General features: G+C 41.8%; 1 protein-coding gene across 1 annotated transcript in view; it reads right to left on the bottom strand.

Moving 5' to 3' along the window:
• Positions 1-8,718, bottom strand: part of CHRDL1 (chordin like 1) — a 227,833-nt gene extending 219,115 nt beyond the window's left edge. The window contains exons 1-2 of the mRNA XM_007531268.3: positions 8,326-8,718; positions 3,420-3,568 (exon numbers count right to left, since the gene is read on the bottom strand). Coding sequence (XP_007531330.1) covers positions 3,420-3,516 — 97 coding nt within the window. The 5' untranslated portion in view covers positions 3,517-3,568; positions 8,326-8,718. The remainder of the gene's footprint in view (positions 1-3,419; positions 3,569-8,325) is intronic.
• Between the last annotated feature and the right edge of the window lie 7,089 nt (positions 8,719-15,807).

Below are 15,807 nucleotides of genomic sequence, written 5' to 3'. Positions count from 1 at the left end.
CTTATGTCCCAATTATACTAGATATAAATGGTGTTTGAAAGCACCACTTTACCCAGAAAGCATACGGAGGTTACCATAAAAATTGTTAAGTGAGATAAATCAGAAAGAGAAAGACAAGTATGGGATGACCCGACTCATAAACAGAAGTTGAGAAGAACAGAAAGGGGAACGCAAAGCAGAAATTGACTGAGTTTGGATTATTGCACCAAAGTGAAAACTCTGGGGGGAGAGGGAGGGTAAATTTTAAGCTTCACTACAGGGTTGTGGAATAGGGATACAGATATTTGGTGGCGGGAATGGTGTTAATATGCATTTTATTAACTTATAGTTTTATAGATCACTAATCAATATGAGAGGGGAAAATAGATTGAATATCTGGGACATTTTGATGCATAGATCCCAGTTATGAGTATATATTCCTTCAATCGAAGTTCTTAAGGTTTCAACTTGATAACCTGATTGAGTTTTAACAGTGGGAATAAATTGTTAATATATTTCTAATAACAACCTTTTTTTTTTTTGAAATACTAAATCACCTATAATCTTAGACCAGGAGAACAGAAACAACTGGTCTTGTCAGTATATAAGATACAGTTAATTGTAAATAGCACTAAATGACATAAATCACGGTAAGGTGTTATAAGGTAAAATAAATCCTAACCACGAGATTTCCAAAGTAAACCAAATTTCCAAATAACTTGGTTATAACAGTAACTATCTATTGCCTTCTTAAACTCTAAGATAGCAGGAACCTCCCCCATTCTCTATAAAACCCATATTTCTGCCAGTCCTGGAATCTCTGGAGCTTTGTTCTTTTTCCTTCATGCTTCCCTTGATCCATACCATTTGATACTGCATCTACTGAGCTCAACCAAATCAAGGCAACCAGAGACACCTCAACATGTTTCACTTCAGACGGTGTTCAGAAATGTGAGATATGAAATGTCAACCCTTCAGCACCATTAATCTGGTTCAGATCTTTCCTAGCCCATAGGATTCCTTAGTTACATTTTGGGTGGCACACTTCCTAACAAAGACAAAGAGCCTAGATATAGGCCAGGGCCCATGAGATATAGCACATGTGCACATGTATTCATAAATTAGTAGAAAATATATTCCTTAAAGTAAAAGTGTACACTAGTTTGCAGTGACTCATAAAGTACCTAATCAAATAGTTTCTACTTAGATATAGATAACCTCCTTAGCCACTTCCTATTTCCCTTCCCTCAATCACTTTAATACTAACCTTGCCAGCTAAAGCAAGGACTACAAAAGATGGATAAGAGAAAGAAACTGGCACAATTTAATGATGGATCTCTTGGTCACTACCAGGCCACCCCATCACCTGGGGCCCTAGTCCGGGAATCCTGGGATTCCCACATAGATATCATGGGCCTAGACCTCTAACATATCCATCTCTTCACCATATCTGGTCAACTCCATCAGGAACAGCATTGTGGACCCTCTTATGGGCCTCTACAGGACGTTGCCCTCAGTGTGCATCAACAATGGTAGGGAGACAGTGTCCACATACTCTGCCACTCAAAGAAGACAGGTCCTGAAATGAGTGGAGTGCAGACTAGAATGCTCCTAGATATGACCATGGAATGTGATCTTAGATCTACATGGATGCACAGATTACAAAGGTTCCTGTGCTTAATATGGGCCCCAGATCAGATCAATGGGGTTTACAGTTAATGGTAGTTATATATTTCTCCATATTTGGGAGTTACTCTCTTCCCTTATATAGGTTTCTAGTCTTATTTACAACTCTGACACCATCTCACCAGACAAAATCCTTCATCCCACATGCATGTTAGCTGTAGGGCTTAGGCAAAAATTAGTAAAGTTATGGGCCCTTTGGAGTATACCTAATATAGATTTTCTACCATTTTCCAAAACAGAGTCACCAAATCTCATCTGCTCTACTCTTACCTTTAGGTTCCTGATTATTAAACAATTTGTTCTGCTTTATATCTTAGTGGTTTTCAGCCTCCATGTTACAGATGCTACTATGATTCCAAGGTGACATCCCTGGGCAGACAACCTCACTGATGTGTCCTGGAATCCCACCTCTCCAGAGCCCTGCCCCACTAGGGAAATATATAAACAGGTTGGGAGTATGGATTGACCTGCCAATGCCAATGTCCAATGGAGAAGCAATTACAGAAGCCGAACTGCCACCTTCTGTACCCCATAAGGACCCTGGCTCTACATTCCCAGAGGGATAATAAATAGGAAAGCTTCCAGTGGAGGGGATGGTATACAGAACTCTGGTGGTGGGGATTATGTGGAATTGTATACCTCTTATCTAATGGACTTGTTGATCATAATTAAATCAATAAAAAAGCTTCAACAAATATTAGGAACAGAAAAATAAAGTGTAGTAGGACAGAAACATATGTAAGGAGGGAATAGGTGTGACCTTATTCTCCCTGTCAACAAACCTCATGACTAATAAATTTTACCTATTTTGATAAAGGAGATAAATGTTTAAATGATAAGTTTCAGATGCTATCAAGAATATATCCAAGAATAAGTTCAGTGAAGCATAGAATGTCCCTTTTGGACCAGTTCCACTTTTTATTCCTTTGGATACAGTTAAGGGGGCAGGGATTATTCCTTTAGTTTTTCCTTCAAATTCATATCAAGTGTCCACCTCAGAGGTGGCTGCAAGTGGCCTAGAAAAGGTGAGGCTAATACTGTTCAGAAGCAGTAAAATGTGCCTGACAAGAGTAGAGATGTCAAGAGTATTTCACAAATCTCCCAAATGTGGTGGCAAGGAGGGTTAATTATCCTCCCTTGCTACCACTCTGCTTTCTCCAAAGTGTTAATCCAACACACGGATCAGTGATTTTCTAGAAATATTCTCTGGCTTTGCATGGAAGTTTCTCTCAAAAAATGGTATCCAAGTGCTTATGGTCACTGGAATCTTAATTTCCTCAAAATATTTTTCATTTATGTCCAGGTCATGTGAAGATTTTTCCTTTCGTAGGGAATAGGATAGCCCACTTCATTTTTTCTCCCCCCACCACCTTGTTATTCTTTTTCATAAACTGAAAACCTTTGCTGAAGAGTCTGAAATTTGGGAACAAATCCAGCTCATCTGTCGGATATTTCTAGCATTACTTAAAATGGAATGAGATTTGTACAGTTTAGAACAGGAAAAATAAAATAAGCTAATATCTCATGTGTTCTAAGAGATGAAAACTATATGGTAATCAGAAAAGCAGCCCCTGATTTAATTGGCCTTATTCAAAGCTCTCATTTTTAAAAACAATTCATGCATAAACCAGTAACATTCACTTGCTTCTCTTAGAATAATGGCATGGTCACATTTGGGCTAAATCCCTACAGATTGTAACATTTTCAAAGAAATTATAAGAAAGTTTATAACTTTTTAAACTCAGAACACTTACGTTTTACTTGTTCTGTTTGGCTTCCTTCTAGGAAAAGAAAGAAAATCATAAAAGAGAAGATGCATTTCATGTTTCCTGATTTCCACTTTTTTCTCATTTTGACCACTGCAAAAGGCAACTCAAAACTTTCAGAAACTGGTGTATTCAAGCTGTTAGGAAGAAAGAAAAAAAACTTAAAATACATTCTTTGGAACTGATGGGCTCTGACAGGGATCACTGATGCTTAGACTTCTAACTTGCTAGAAATAAAAATGCCAAAAAATTTTACATAAGTGCAAGCATTGCCTTCCTGCTTGAGAAAGGGAACTTGCCTCTCCTATCTAGCCAAAATTATGGGAGAATATTCAAGCCAATGAACTTGCATTCTTATCCAACTTGAAGAATAAATAGCTATAGGTAAGTCGTAGAAAAATAAAATTTGAAATCCTCTTTCTTAGGGCATTTAAACTGATTTCTCAAGAAAATTTTTTTTGGGGGGCAAGGAGGGAAACAGGTTTGTAACACAACTACTTTGGCAAACAATATAAAAATAACAGGCATGAGAATCAATTTCTGAAATGAAAGTTCACTGATCTTAGCTTCAAGACAACTGCTATCATCAATTCTTCAGAGTTAAGGCACAAATTAATCAATATTTCTTCTCTGTATTATATGAGATTTGAAAGGATCTTCAGTTTGGCTACATGTGTTGGTAAAAACAGATTAATTTCCCAAATAGATGCAATTAACACCTGAACAGTTCAGGCATATAACTCTCATATATAGTTCACTGTAAAGCGGACAATTAAAAGCTATTTGGGGGCCCCAGATCATATCGTTGGGGTTTACAATTAACAATATTTATATACTTTCCCCATATTTGGGAGCTACTCTTTTCCCTGATCCAGCTTTCTAGTCATTCTTCCAACTATGACACCATCTTCCCAGACAGTAACCTGGGTCCACCTGTATATTAGGTGCCAGCTCAGGAAAAAACTAGCAAAATCATAGGCCCACTGGAATATACCTAAAATAGACCTACTAGCTTTTTCCTAAACAAAGACCCCAAATCTTCATCTTCGATATTCCTGCCTTTCAGTTCATGATTAGTCAACAATTTGTTCTACTTTATATCTTAACTCTTTTTTAGCCACCATGTTTCAGATGCTTCCATGATGCCAACCACACTTCCCTGGGTAGACCGCCCTACCAATGTGTCCTGGAGCCTTGCCTCCTCAGACCTCTGCCCAACTAGGAAATGAGAGAGACAGGCTGAGACTATGGATCGGACCTGCCAATGCACAGAAGCCAGACCTTCCACCTTCTGCACCCCATAATAATCCTGAGTCCATACTTCCAGAGGGACAAAGAATAGGGAAGCTAGCAAAGGAGGAGAGGGAATACAGAGTTCTAAGGGTTGAGAATTGTGTGTAATTGTACCCTTCTATCCTATAGTCTTGTAAATATTACCATTTTATAAATAAAAGTTAAAAAAGAAAAAGAAAAAGCGCTATTTAAAGAAGAATTAAGGAAATTTAATATATATATATTGCATTACCAGACAAAGAATCATCCAACTACAATTCTTAAATACACATGGCCTGTATTTCAAATGTAAACATTCTGAACCTTAGCATATAAAAAGTTTCCTATAGCTCATATCCAGTCACAAGTCATTTTTATATCCTGTATAGTTTGCAAAAACTCTTCTAGTGGATGGACTTAAAATATTTAAACATTCTAGAAAGGATATTTTTTAAGTCTGAGGTTAACCCTGGGTAAAAATTTAACTCAGTGATCTATTCTGAGGATTCAGTCTAACTACTGAGTATAAACATCTCATAGAAATGCAATATAGGGAGTCGGGCTGTAGGGCAGCGGGTAAGCGCAGGTGGCGCAAAGCACAAGGACCGACATAAGGATCCCAGTTCGAATCCCGGCTCCCCAACTGCAGGGGAGTCGCTTCACAGGCGGTGAAGCAGGTCTGCAGGTGTCTAGCTTTCTCTCCTCCTCTCTGTCTTCCCCTCCTCTCTCCATTTCTTTCTGTCCTATCCAACAACGACAACAACAATAATAACTACAACAATAAAACAACAAGGGCAACAAAAGGGAATAAATAAATAAAATAAATATTTAAAAAAAGAAATGCAATATAATTATTCCAGAGAAATAGATTTTGGCCTGGGATGTGGATGTCACTGTTCCTACTTCAAATTAATTTGTACAGATAATACAAAACTCATTATCTCAAATTATGAATATGGAACTGCATAACTGATAGTAGGGAATAGGTTACTAGTCAGGACTTCCAGCACCACTATGCCTTCTCACCCTCTTCCCTGACCCTATAAATTTGGGCTAAATTCTGCTAGCACATGTTCCTAGTTTTTCAAAAGCCTGGGTTCTGATACACTGGTTCTCTCTGTATTCTTTTTTTAAAAAAATATTTACTTATTCATTTCCCCTTTTGTTGCCCTTATTTTTATTGGTGTAGTTATTATTGTTGTTATTGATGTTGTCATTGTTGGACAGGACAGAGAAAACTGGAGAGAGGAGGGGAAGACAGAGGGGGGAGAGAGAAGGGGAAGACAGAGAGGGGTAGAGAAAGATAGACACCTACAGACCTGCTTCACCGCCTGTAAAGCAACTCCCCTGCAGGTGGGGAGCCAAGGACTTGAACTAGGATCCTTACAGGTCCTTGTGCTTCGAGCCACGTGTGCTTAACCCCCTGCACTACTGTCCGACTCCCCTCTCTGTAATACTGTGTTTCATTTTCAATCACTCTGCCCTCTGAACTACTGGGTTGCCAAAATGCAAGCCCTTTGCATGAGAAGATTAACTACTCGTCTCAGTGAGGTTCTTCTTGAATCTACCTTAATAACTATATCTCCTCAAACTTCCAAATGAGAGAGTTTTTAGCTACTAAAAATCAGTTTATCCACAATCACATATGGATCTCAGGGGATATTTTTGAAACCACAGCTTTCTGGTCTCCCCATGAAAGAACCAACAGGGTTGTTTTTCTTGTACAATGGTTTGGTGATTCGTTGAACAGTAGCACTGCTTCATAACTTAAACTGGCAAGAGAACGGCTCTTAGAGGTTTTTTTTTTTTTTTCCCTGCTTTTCTTGGTTCCCAACTAATGTTAGGAGCAAATAGTCAAGTCAGTGACTAGAGAGCCATTAATCTCTTTTTGAGGTCCTGTCATCTGTGTGGCCTCCTAGGCTGTGATGGAGAACATTAGAAAATGAATAGTTTTATAGTTGCTTTTGATTTCAAGTTCCTGAAGTCCTGGCTTTATGTTCTGCATAGAATTATAAATGGACAATAGTTACCTCTTCAAGTCTCCTCACCATTTAATTTTTCTTTATCTCTCTAACTTTTTGTTGTTTCAGGGAGGAGAGTTGCTGAAGATATTTGTTGAGACTGCAGCAGTAAACACAAATAAGCACTGCTCAGTAAATATGCCGACTTTTATACTTGCAAACAGCCAAACTGTCCTTAAGTTTTCAAATTATACTTTGACCCAGTTAACTGGAGTTATTTCTGCATTAACTCTCTGTCTGCTTCACACAGGCTGTTGAACTACTGAACTTGCACTGGCACTTTTGCAGGTTACTTAGAAATGTAGCCATTGACATATTGGGGGTAAAGCTGGGGGGATGTAGATCATAACAAGAAAAGTAAGAGGGAAAACAAAATCCTGCAGCTAACACTGCAAAGAAAGGATAAGCGGGCTTCCCCTAGAGAATAAGAAGCAAGTCAGAACCCAAAAGAAATGTATCAATTCAGAAGTCTCCATGAAGCAAGCATTGACATTATTCATCTGTATCAAGTAAAACAATGAAGAGCTCCTTATTCAGCTGTTGCTGCAAAGCAATGTGGGCCATGAAATGTCTGGAGTTTAGATCATTCTCAGAAGAGGTCTCTGAAGAGACCGCAGGTTAGAAGAGAACCAAAGAGACATTCTGAAAAGAAAGCTAACTGATGAGTGGATGCCAGTCAATTCCTCACACCCTACAGTGCCTCTGTAACCCTCCAAAGAGGCCAGTGTCCTCACAATCTCATATTCATTATTATCTGCAGGGCATTTCTCAGGGTAGCAATTCTCTTTCTATCAACTAATAAAAAAAACTCAGCTGATGAGGCATCAGCTCCTCAGCTAAAATCCTCTCCCCACTCTACGACTCAATAAGAAAAGCTCACACCAGTGGTGGTAAGAGTCTGCCGAAAAATGGCAGTTCCAGCTCTTTTCAGAGTAGATGCCTTCATTACCGTTTATGATTAAGAGACAATGTCATTCATTTGGCTTCCTACACTCTCTGCTTGCAACCATCTCATTTTATTCAGCAGAACAAATTCACCTTCAAAACTAGCATCTTGAAACACAGAGAAGTTCAAGCACTTGACTTAGTCTATTCTCTCAGATTTAGTGGCAGGGCAGAGAGGGACTGTTGGGACTGTCTTCCTAGATTGTCTTCCTAGGCCCACATTGCTTTCTGAGCCTAGTAGCATCGCTGACCCCAGAGGTCTGAGCCAGTGTATTAAGCAGACAACCAGAGCATAGAAATTTTCATCCACTGATCCAGGGCACTTCAGCCAATGAGGATCTGTACACAGGAGATAACCAAGGAGATAGCAGGTTCATTTAGTAGCTACATAATTAGCGTCCTGAAAGGCCAGGACAGAGAAGTGTGTAAACCAAGTGGGAGTGGTGAGTTTGAATCCAGAGCACCCAACCTGCCTCTGCCTAAGCAGTGGGCAGCTGACAGCTGAACCCTGGAGTAAGTTGGGGTGGCTAGTCAGGATAGTTCAGGTTGTCCTGTGGGAAAGTCCAGGGACGGTTCCTGCCAAGAGAAGATACTCCATCTGTACAAAGGCTACAAAGGAAGCTAGGCAAAGTGGGCACCTGGCACTGCTCACTGACCTGGCCACTGGTCTCCACCGGCTTCCACGCGTGCACCCGCTCCGAGCTCCCCGGGGCGCTCCTCTGAGGTCTGGGGCTTGCAGGTTGTGGCGAGAGCTAGTGTGCTAGATGGGGGAGGGGGGACTCAAAAGTGGGTGGGAGGAAAACATCACCGCCCTCACACCACGAGGGAGCAGCGGCTAGCTTGGATCAGGCTCTGGGGGCAGAGCCAAGGTTGGGGCGAGGCGGCCAGGGGCCACCTGCCTGCTAGCCTCCTGTGTAAAGGCGGGGGCGGGAAGTCCAAAAGCACGCAGTCGCTGCAAACCCGAACCCTGGTCCAACACAATGGCTGTATTCCTGCTTCCCGGACCTTTCGAAAGTTAAGAACTCAGGAGAAAGTGTGAGGCTCAGCAGGCAACTTTCCCATCAAGCAGCGCCCCCACTGCACCCCCCCTCCTCCAGCTAAACCAGCATTGGGGTCTTAAAGGGACCGCACCTCTCTCCTTGAACCCCACCGTCCCCTCTGTGCTGGATGCCCCTAGGAGCTCCACACCATTCTCTGTACTCTAAACACCAGGCTACCCTCCAACTTCCCTTCCTCAGAGCCTGCTACTTCTCAGCTTCTCATCTCCTGCACAAAGGCCTTTGCGGGTGCACCTGGTCAGGTCTTCAACTGGTGAAGTTCAGGGGCAGGGAGCAGGATTGCTGGTCTCACCAATAATGCCCTAGTAAGCTGCTTGTTGTTTGGCGGTGTTCACTAAACCCACATTGTAGCTGGCAACACAATGAAGCTTCAGAGTCCAAGGCATGGCAGAGATGGTTGAGGAAAGAAAGGTAATGACTTAGAAAACCTGTTTTCTCCCACAAACAGGGCTTGCGAGCTTGTGGAAAAGATCTCTACCAACTATTAAGGGTCTAGAAGCAAACTTGGAGTGGCTCACCACAACCATCACTGTTCAAGCAATCCTTAAATTTTTGAGTTGGGACTAGAGCCCAACCTTGAAATTACAGCAGCACTGGTGATGCTGTGGTGAGCTTGAGACAGACTAGCCCAAATTTGTATTTATTTTGATGAGTGACAGTTACAAAGAATTATCAGAATCCTATGAAAGGGCTGCCTTGACAAACAGTGTCAATTTATAGTTTAAGCACTTACACTTGAAAGAGAGCTGCAGGGATTTTCTTTGACATGGAAATGGATAATATTGATATTCTTAACATCTGTTTACCATGCTATGGCTTATATATACAGCATCGTTACTGTGAAAACTGCAGTCTCAAGTGTCAGAGTTGGCAAAGAACTTCTAGATAATTTAGCTCAGTTTCTTCCTGTCACAGATGAGGAAATTAGTGGGGGTTGGAGGAGGAGGAGGCAGAAAAGATGATGTCTTTAAGGTCATGCATCTAGTAAATGCTAGGACTGAGATTCCAATTCAGATTTCCTGACTTTTCAGTGCAGCAGCCCTGGTGGGTTAAGATCTACTACTCTCTGGCTCTCTAGTTGTATCTTAAGTCTACAGAGGAGGAAATGCATGCTCATGGCTTGCCAAAAACCACATATCAGAAACAGAGAACAAGGGAAAATTAAAACAAGAATAATTATCCCTAGAGGTAACCTTCTTTTTCTTTCTTCAGAAGTGTTAATACCATCCAACAAGACCCTGCATTGCTGGAGATGTTTATTTTACTGTTAACAAAAGAAAGGAACTGGATAGTTTTCTTCAGGGCCCAAAATATCTAGCTCTGTCCTGCTGCTTGGGTTGTCATACTCTCACATGCATTCAATTTGGGCTATAAACTATTAGTTTGGACTTGGTGATATCAGTTGCCTTGTAGCTTGTTTTCATGTTATTTAATGCTCTTACATTTTACCTCACTTGTTCATGTGAGTTCATCAAGAGCAGTAACTGTTCAGATGCCATTCCTTTCTGTCTGCATTCCCAAACTATCATCATCACTGGACCTCCTCTCAACTTGCTTAGAGGGTATTCAGAAAAAAATAGGCTTCAGGGAATATCAAGGGACAAACATGGCCCCTAGAATTTAAAATCAGTAGACTGCATGGCATTTAAAATTTCATGAATAATGTAGTGTTCTCATTTTTTTTGCCTAGGAAATCATTTTTTCAATGGCTTTAAAACTTGAAATGTTGTTGTGATCAAAGTTCTTTTCCACCTGGCAGCTTTTGTTCAGTATATCTTCTACATTGAAGAACTATGTAAGGAGGTGGTCCTTTTATCAGTTGCAGCCTTGATTTCTGAATCAAGTAAGTCCTAGAATAAGCTTCTTTTTAAATTTTTTATTTATAAAAAGGAAACATTGAAAAAACCATAGGATAAGAGAGGTACAACTCCATAAAACTCCCACCATCAGAACTTTGTATCCAAAGAATAGGAAAGCTATCAGGGGAGGGGATGGGATATGGAGAGCTGTTGGTGGGAATTGTGTGGAGTTGTACCCCTCTTATCCTATGGTTTTGTTAATGTATCCTTTTTTAAATAAATTAAAAAAGAACTTCATACCCCATCCCCACCCCTGATAGCTTTCCTATTCTTTATCCCTCTGGGAGTATGGACCCAGAGTCATTATGAGTTGCAGAAGGTGGAAGGTCTAGCTTGTGTAATTACTTCCTCACTGAACATGAGCTTTGCAGGTTGATCCATAATCCCAGTCTCTCTCTCTTTCTCTCTCTCTCTCTCTCTCCCTCTCTCTTTCCCTCTCTCTCTCTCCCTTTCTCTTTCTCTCTCTCTCTCTATCTCTATCTCTATCTCTCTCTTTCTTTCCCTAGGTGGGGAGGGGCTCTGGGAAATCAGGGCTCCAGGAGGACACATTGTTGTGGTTTTCTGTCCAGGGAAGTCTGATTGGCATCATGGTAGCATCTGGAAGCTAGTTTCTGAAAAAAGAGTTAACATATAAAGCCAAACAAGTTGTTGACTAAACATGAACCTAAAGGCTGGTATAGTGCAGATAGAGAGTTGGGGGGGGTGTCTCCATTTTGTAGGTAGCTGTCAGACTCTTGTCCTTATTCAGCTTTTACAGTCCTTACTTTGATAAGATTAGCTTTGGAGTGAGTGAGGGAAGTGTAATAGGAAGTAGGTGAGGAGGGTATCTAAGTCTAAGTAGACACTATTTCATTATGAACTTTATACTGACTCACTACAGACTATTGTGTACTTTTGCTTTCAGGTATATATTTTGCCCTAATTTATGGATACATGTGAACATATGCTCTATCTCATGGAACCTACTCTGTATCTAGGTTTTGGGACTTTGTTAGGAAGTGAACCACATGTAACGGAATTAGAGAATCCTATGAAAGGAAAGATCTCACCTGAGTAATGAGGCTGAAGGGTTGACATTCCATGCCTAACATCTTTGGACTCAGTCTGAAGTGAAGCCTGCTGAGGTGGTACTCATTATGTTAATTAGGTTGGGATCAGCAAATGCAATATCAGTTAGTATGAATTAAGAGAAACATGCAGGAAAGTGAACCCCACCCTAGAGATTCCAGGACTAGGGAAAATATAGGCTCTATTGAGGAAGTGGGAAGTTCCTGCTGTCGTAGGGTTTAAGAAGGCAATAGATAGTTATTACTATAATCACATTATTTGGCAACTGGGTTAACTTTGAAAAATCCCTTTGTTAGGATTTGCTGTATCATACACAACATCACTGTAATTTATGTCCTTTGGCATTATTTGTATATAGCTGTGACACTGGTTGCTTCTGTTCTCCCTGGTCTAGGTTTTTAAGAGAGTCAACATATCAAAGACTTAGCCTGTGGTCTGTACATTAAAAAGTCTGAGACATTCAATCAATTTTTCCTGTCTCATATTAATTAGTGATTTATATAACTATAAATTAATAGGAATTTACATAAACACCATTCCCACTACGAAAGGTCTGTGTCCCACCCCATCCTCGCCCCACCTCCCTGCAGTAAAGCCGAACATCTGTCCTCGCCCTCAACCCAGAGATTTTTACTTTGGTGCCCTACTCCAAATTCAGTCAAATCCTACTTTTTGAATTTACCTTTCTGTTCTTCTTTCTCAACTTCTGTTGATGAGTGGGATCATCCCATACTCTCTTTATCTTTCTGACTTAGCTCACTTAACATAATTCCTTATAGCTCTGTCCAAGACTGGTCAGAGAAGATTTATTCATTGTTCTTCATAGCTGCATAGTTTTCCATTGTGTAAATATACCACAGCTTTCTCAGCCATTCATCTGTTGTTGGGTACCTGGTTTTCTTCCAGGTTTTAGCTATTATGAATTGTGCTGCTATGAACATAGGTGTACACTTATCTTGTTCGCTGGGCATTACGGAGTCCTTGAGATATATCCTTAGGAGAGGAATTACTGGGTCATATGGAAGGTCCATGTCTAGCCTTGTAAGAGTTCTCCAGACTGCTCTCTGTTGGTATGCATGAGACCCCTTCTGTTTCATTTGGTTTAAATCCCCCCTGCTTAACACTATTCTATTTATATAACCGCTGTTAACAAGCACCTCCCTCCAGGGCATTGGTTCAATCCCCACTGTTTCATGATATGTTTTTGCTCCACCCCCCCTCCTTGTCACACCCTGATCCCCTCTTTGTCGCACTCTGATTTTCGCCAGTCACTTTTCTCTCCACCCTCTCTACGTCACATCTTGTTTCCACCCTACTTGGGAAGTATATATAAAGACAGCATTGTGAGTTTTAGAGTACTGTACTGTACTTTGAGTTTAACTTAGCTCGTCTTAGATTGTGCTGCGTCCTGCATGAATAAAGAGATACTGCCTACAGCTCAACTATGAGTCCCTGGTCGTCTGTTACCTGCCCGTGAAGCCAGCCCGGCGAAAACAACCTAGCCCGTTGAAAACAACATATTACGCCACAACGTGGGACCAGACCTGCACAACTCCCAGATAAGTGAAGACTTTGCCTACCTATGCACTATGGTCTTCTCTTTTACTTACGAAGAGGTTTGCCAAAGCCTCTACTGTTTCATTATGAGACAGTTTCTCTGTCTCTGGAACATTTTACTCTGGGCCACACTTCAGTTCCCTCACCGGGAACTTTGGTTTCTTATGACCGGGATCGTAGAGCTTGGGAGATGCACGGAGATTTCTCCTTGGACTTTCTGGATTCCCTCTCCCATGTTTCCTGAGGAAAAGGACTACATTTTGCTCCAGGCCACAGTTTGGTTCTTTATGACTGTTATCGTAGACCTTGGGATATGCATGGGGATTTCCCCTGGAACTTTCTGGACTTCTTCTCGAATGTTTCCCATGGAGAAGGACTACTCTAATTTGAAGAGCATTCTCCAGTACCCTGGCAGTTCCCAAGTGTGGAGACACGTGGTTAGTTCTACTCTCCTGATTGGATTCTTTCTTCGTTGGGAAGACACTTTTAAAAATGGGTGCCTGAAGCAATCCAGCAGGAACAGTCAGAAGCACCCTAAATGGAATTTCGAGGAGCTTTTTGGGCTAGGACGCCCTCCAGGAACTCTTAATCCTACATGGTGAGATCTTGATAATCTGGTTCAAGTTGCGTTTCATAAGAGAATGATTTGAATGACTGAATTTTTGTTTGACATTGACTTAAAAAAAAATGCTGGATGCAGCCATGATTTCTAGAGACATCCAGAAACAATCCAAAAAATTGTTTTTTTCCTCCTTTGATTTCTCTTTGACATGAATCTGAAACGTTTAATCCTGAAAACTGTATGAGTTATGGGTGGGGCAGATAGTGCAATGATTATGTTAATTATTCTCATGCCTGAGGCTTTTAACCTTGGTTCTTCTGTTTACCTTTCCACATTTTATTGAGTTTAAACTGTTTAAACAACCTTAAAATCATACTAGAAAGGACTTCCAATTATAATGGAGTTATCAATTATAGTAAACTTCTAATCTGCTACAAGTTTTGTTTGACAAGTAAGTGAATTTCAGCTGTCAAAGTCTTCACATGAAAAAGCATCTATTCAAATAGAATTCGTGGAAATCCATTTGGATCCTGTTCTCTTACATCGCCCCCGGAAACCAATGATGAGACCTGGCACGACCTGAAGAAACAGATTCACAGACTCCAAAGATCACTCTCTACAGAAAAGCAGAATTCAGGTGGCCGACTGTTGCTGAGGACTTATTCTGATGCAGTCTCCACCCCCAGGTTTTTCTATGCCTCGCTAAATCCTAGAGTGCCCCCTTTCAACCAATCCTGGCCCTACACGTCACCCCTGGTTGTCGCCCAATAAAAAGCCCCCTCACCCCTCCCCTCGCTCTCTCTGGGCTCTCGGCTCTCCCTCTCTGAGGTCTCGCTCCCTGCTCTCCCCCTGCGGTCGCCCAATAAAAAGCCCCCTCACCCCTCCCCTCGCTCTCTCTGGGCTCTCGGCTCTCCCTCTCTGAGGTCTCGCTCCCTGCTCTCCCCCTGCGGTCGGCCATTGCTGGCTGGCTCCACGTGGTCTGAACCAAACCTCCCCCCCCATCCTATAATAAAGATCTGTGTACCCCTTTGCTCTGGACGTCCGCTCTCTTCTCCGCGGTGCAGCCCGACACCAGACCACCTCAACAACAGCCGACATTCCCCATCGAGACAGACGTACAGTTTCATCCCTTGGCATTTTCTTCTGTGGTCAGCTACTTTGGACTGACACCTCCATCGGACTTACTGGTACACGCTGCTGTGTTTCTCAAAGACTAACTTCAGCCAATTGCCTTGAGACTTTATAGACCATGTCCCCTCGCCTGCAGGCTCTGTCCCAGAGGCAGAAAACTCCCCCTCCTTATTAGGTTATGCCCACAGAGGCATGAAGCGCCCCAAGAGGCAAGAGATGCCCACAGAGGCAGGAAACGCCCTTTGAGGCAAGAGATGCCCCTAGAGGCATGAAGCGTTCCCAGAGGCAAGAAATGCCCTTTCGCCTGCTAGGCCTTGCCCTTTGAGGCAAGAAAAGCTCCACTTGGCATCACGCTGGTTATTGCTGCTCGCCTATTTTGTTTTCCATGTCTTATGCCAGTTCTTTTGAAAACGCCTGTACGATATAGGTTTCAGTTCACCCCACAATGGCCATTAGTTAAAAAGAAAGGGGGAATTGTTGGTATGCATGAGACCCCTTCTGTTTCATTTGGTTTAAATCCCCCCTGCTTAACACTATTCTATTTATATAACCGCTGTTAACAAGCACCTCCCTCCAGGGCATTGGTTCAATCCCCACTGTTTCATGATATGTTTTTGCTCCACCGCCCCTCCTTGTCACACCCTGTTCCCCTCTTTGTCACACTCTGATTTTCGCCAGTCACTTTTCTCTCCACCCTCTCTACGTCACATCTTGTTTCCACCCTACTTGGGAAGTATATATAAAGACAGCATTGTGAGTTTTAGAGTACTGTACTGTACTTTGAGTTTAACTTAGCTCGTCTTAGATTGTGCTGCGTCCTGCATGAATAAAGAGATACTGCCTACAGCTCAACTATGAGTCCCTGGTCGTCTGTTACCTGCCTGTGAAGCCAGCCCGGCGAAA

Source organism: Erinaceus europaeus, chromosome X, assembly GCF_950295315.1.
Source record: "Erinaceus europaeus chromosome X, mEriEur2.1, whole genome shotgun sequence".
NCBI lineage: Eukaryota > Metazoa > Chordata > Mammalia > Eulipotyphla > Erinaceidae > Erinaceus > Erinaceus europaeus.
The sequence above is the reverse complement of the archived record's forward strand: the minus strand, read 5'-3'. Positions and strand labels throughout refer to the sequence as shown.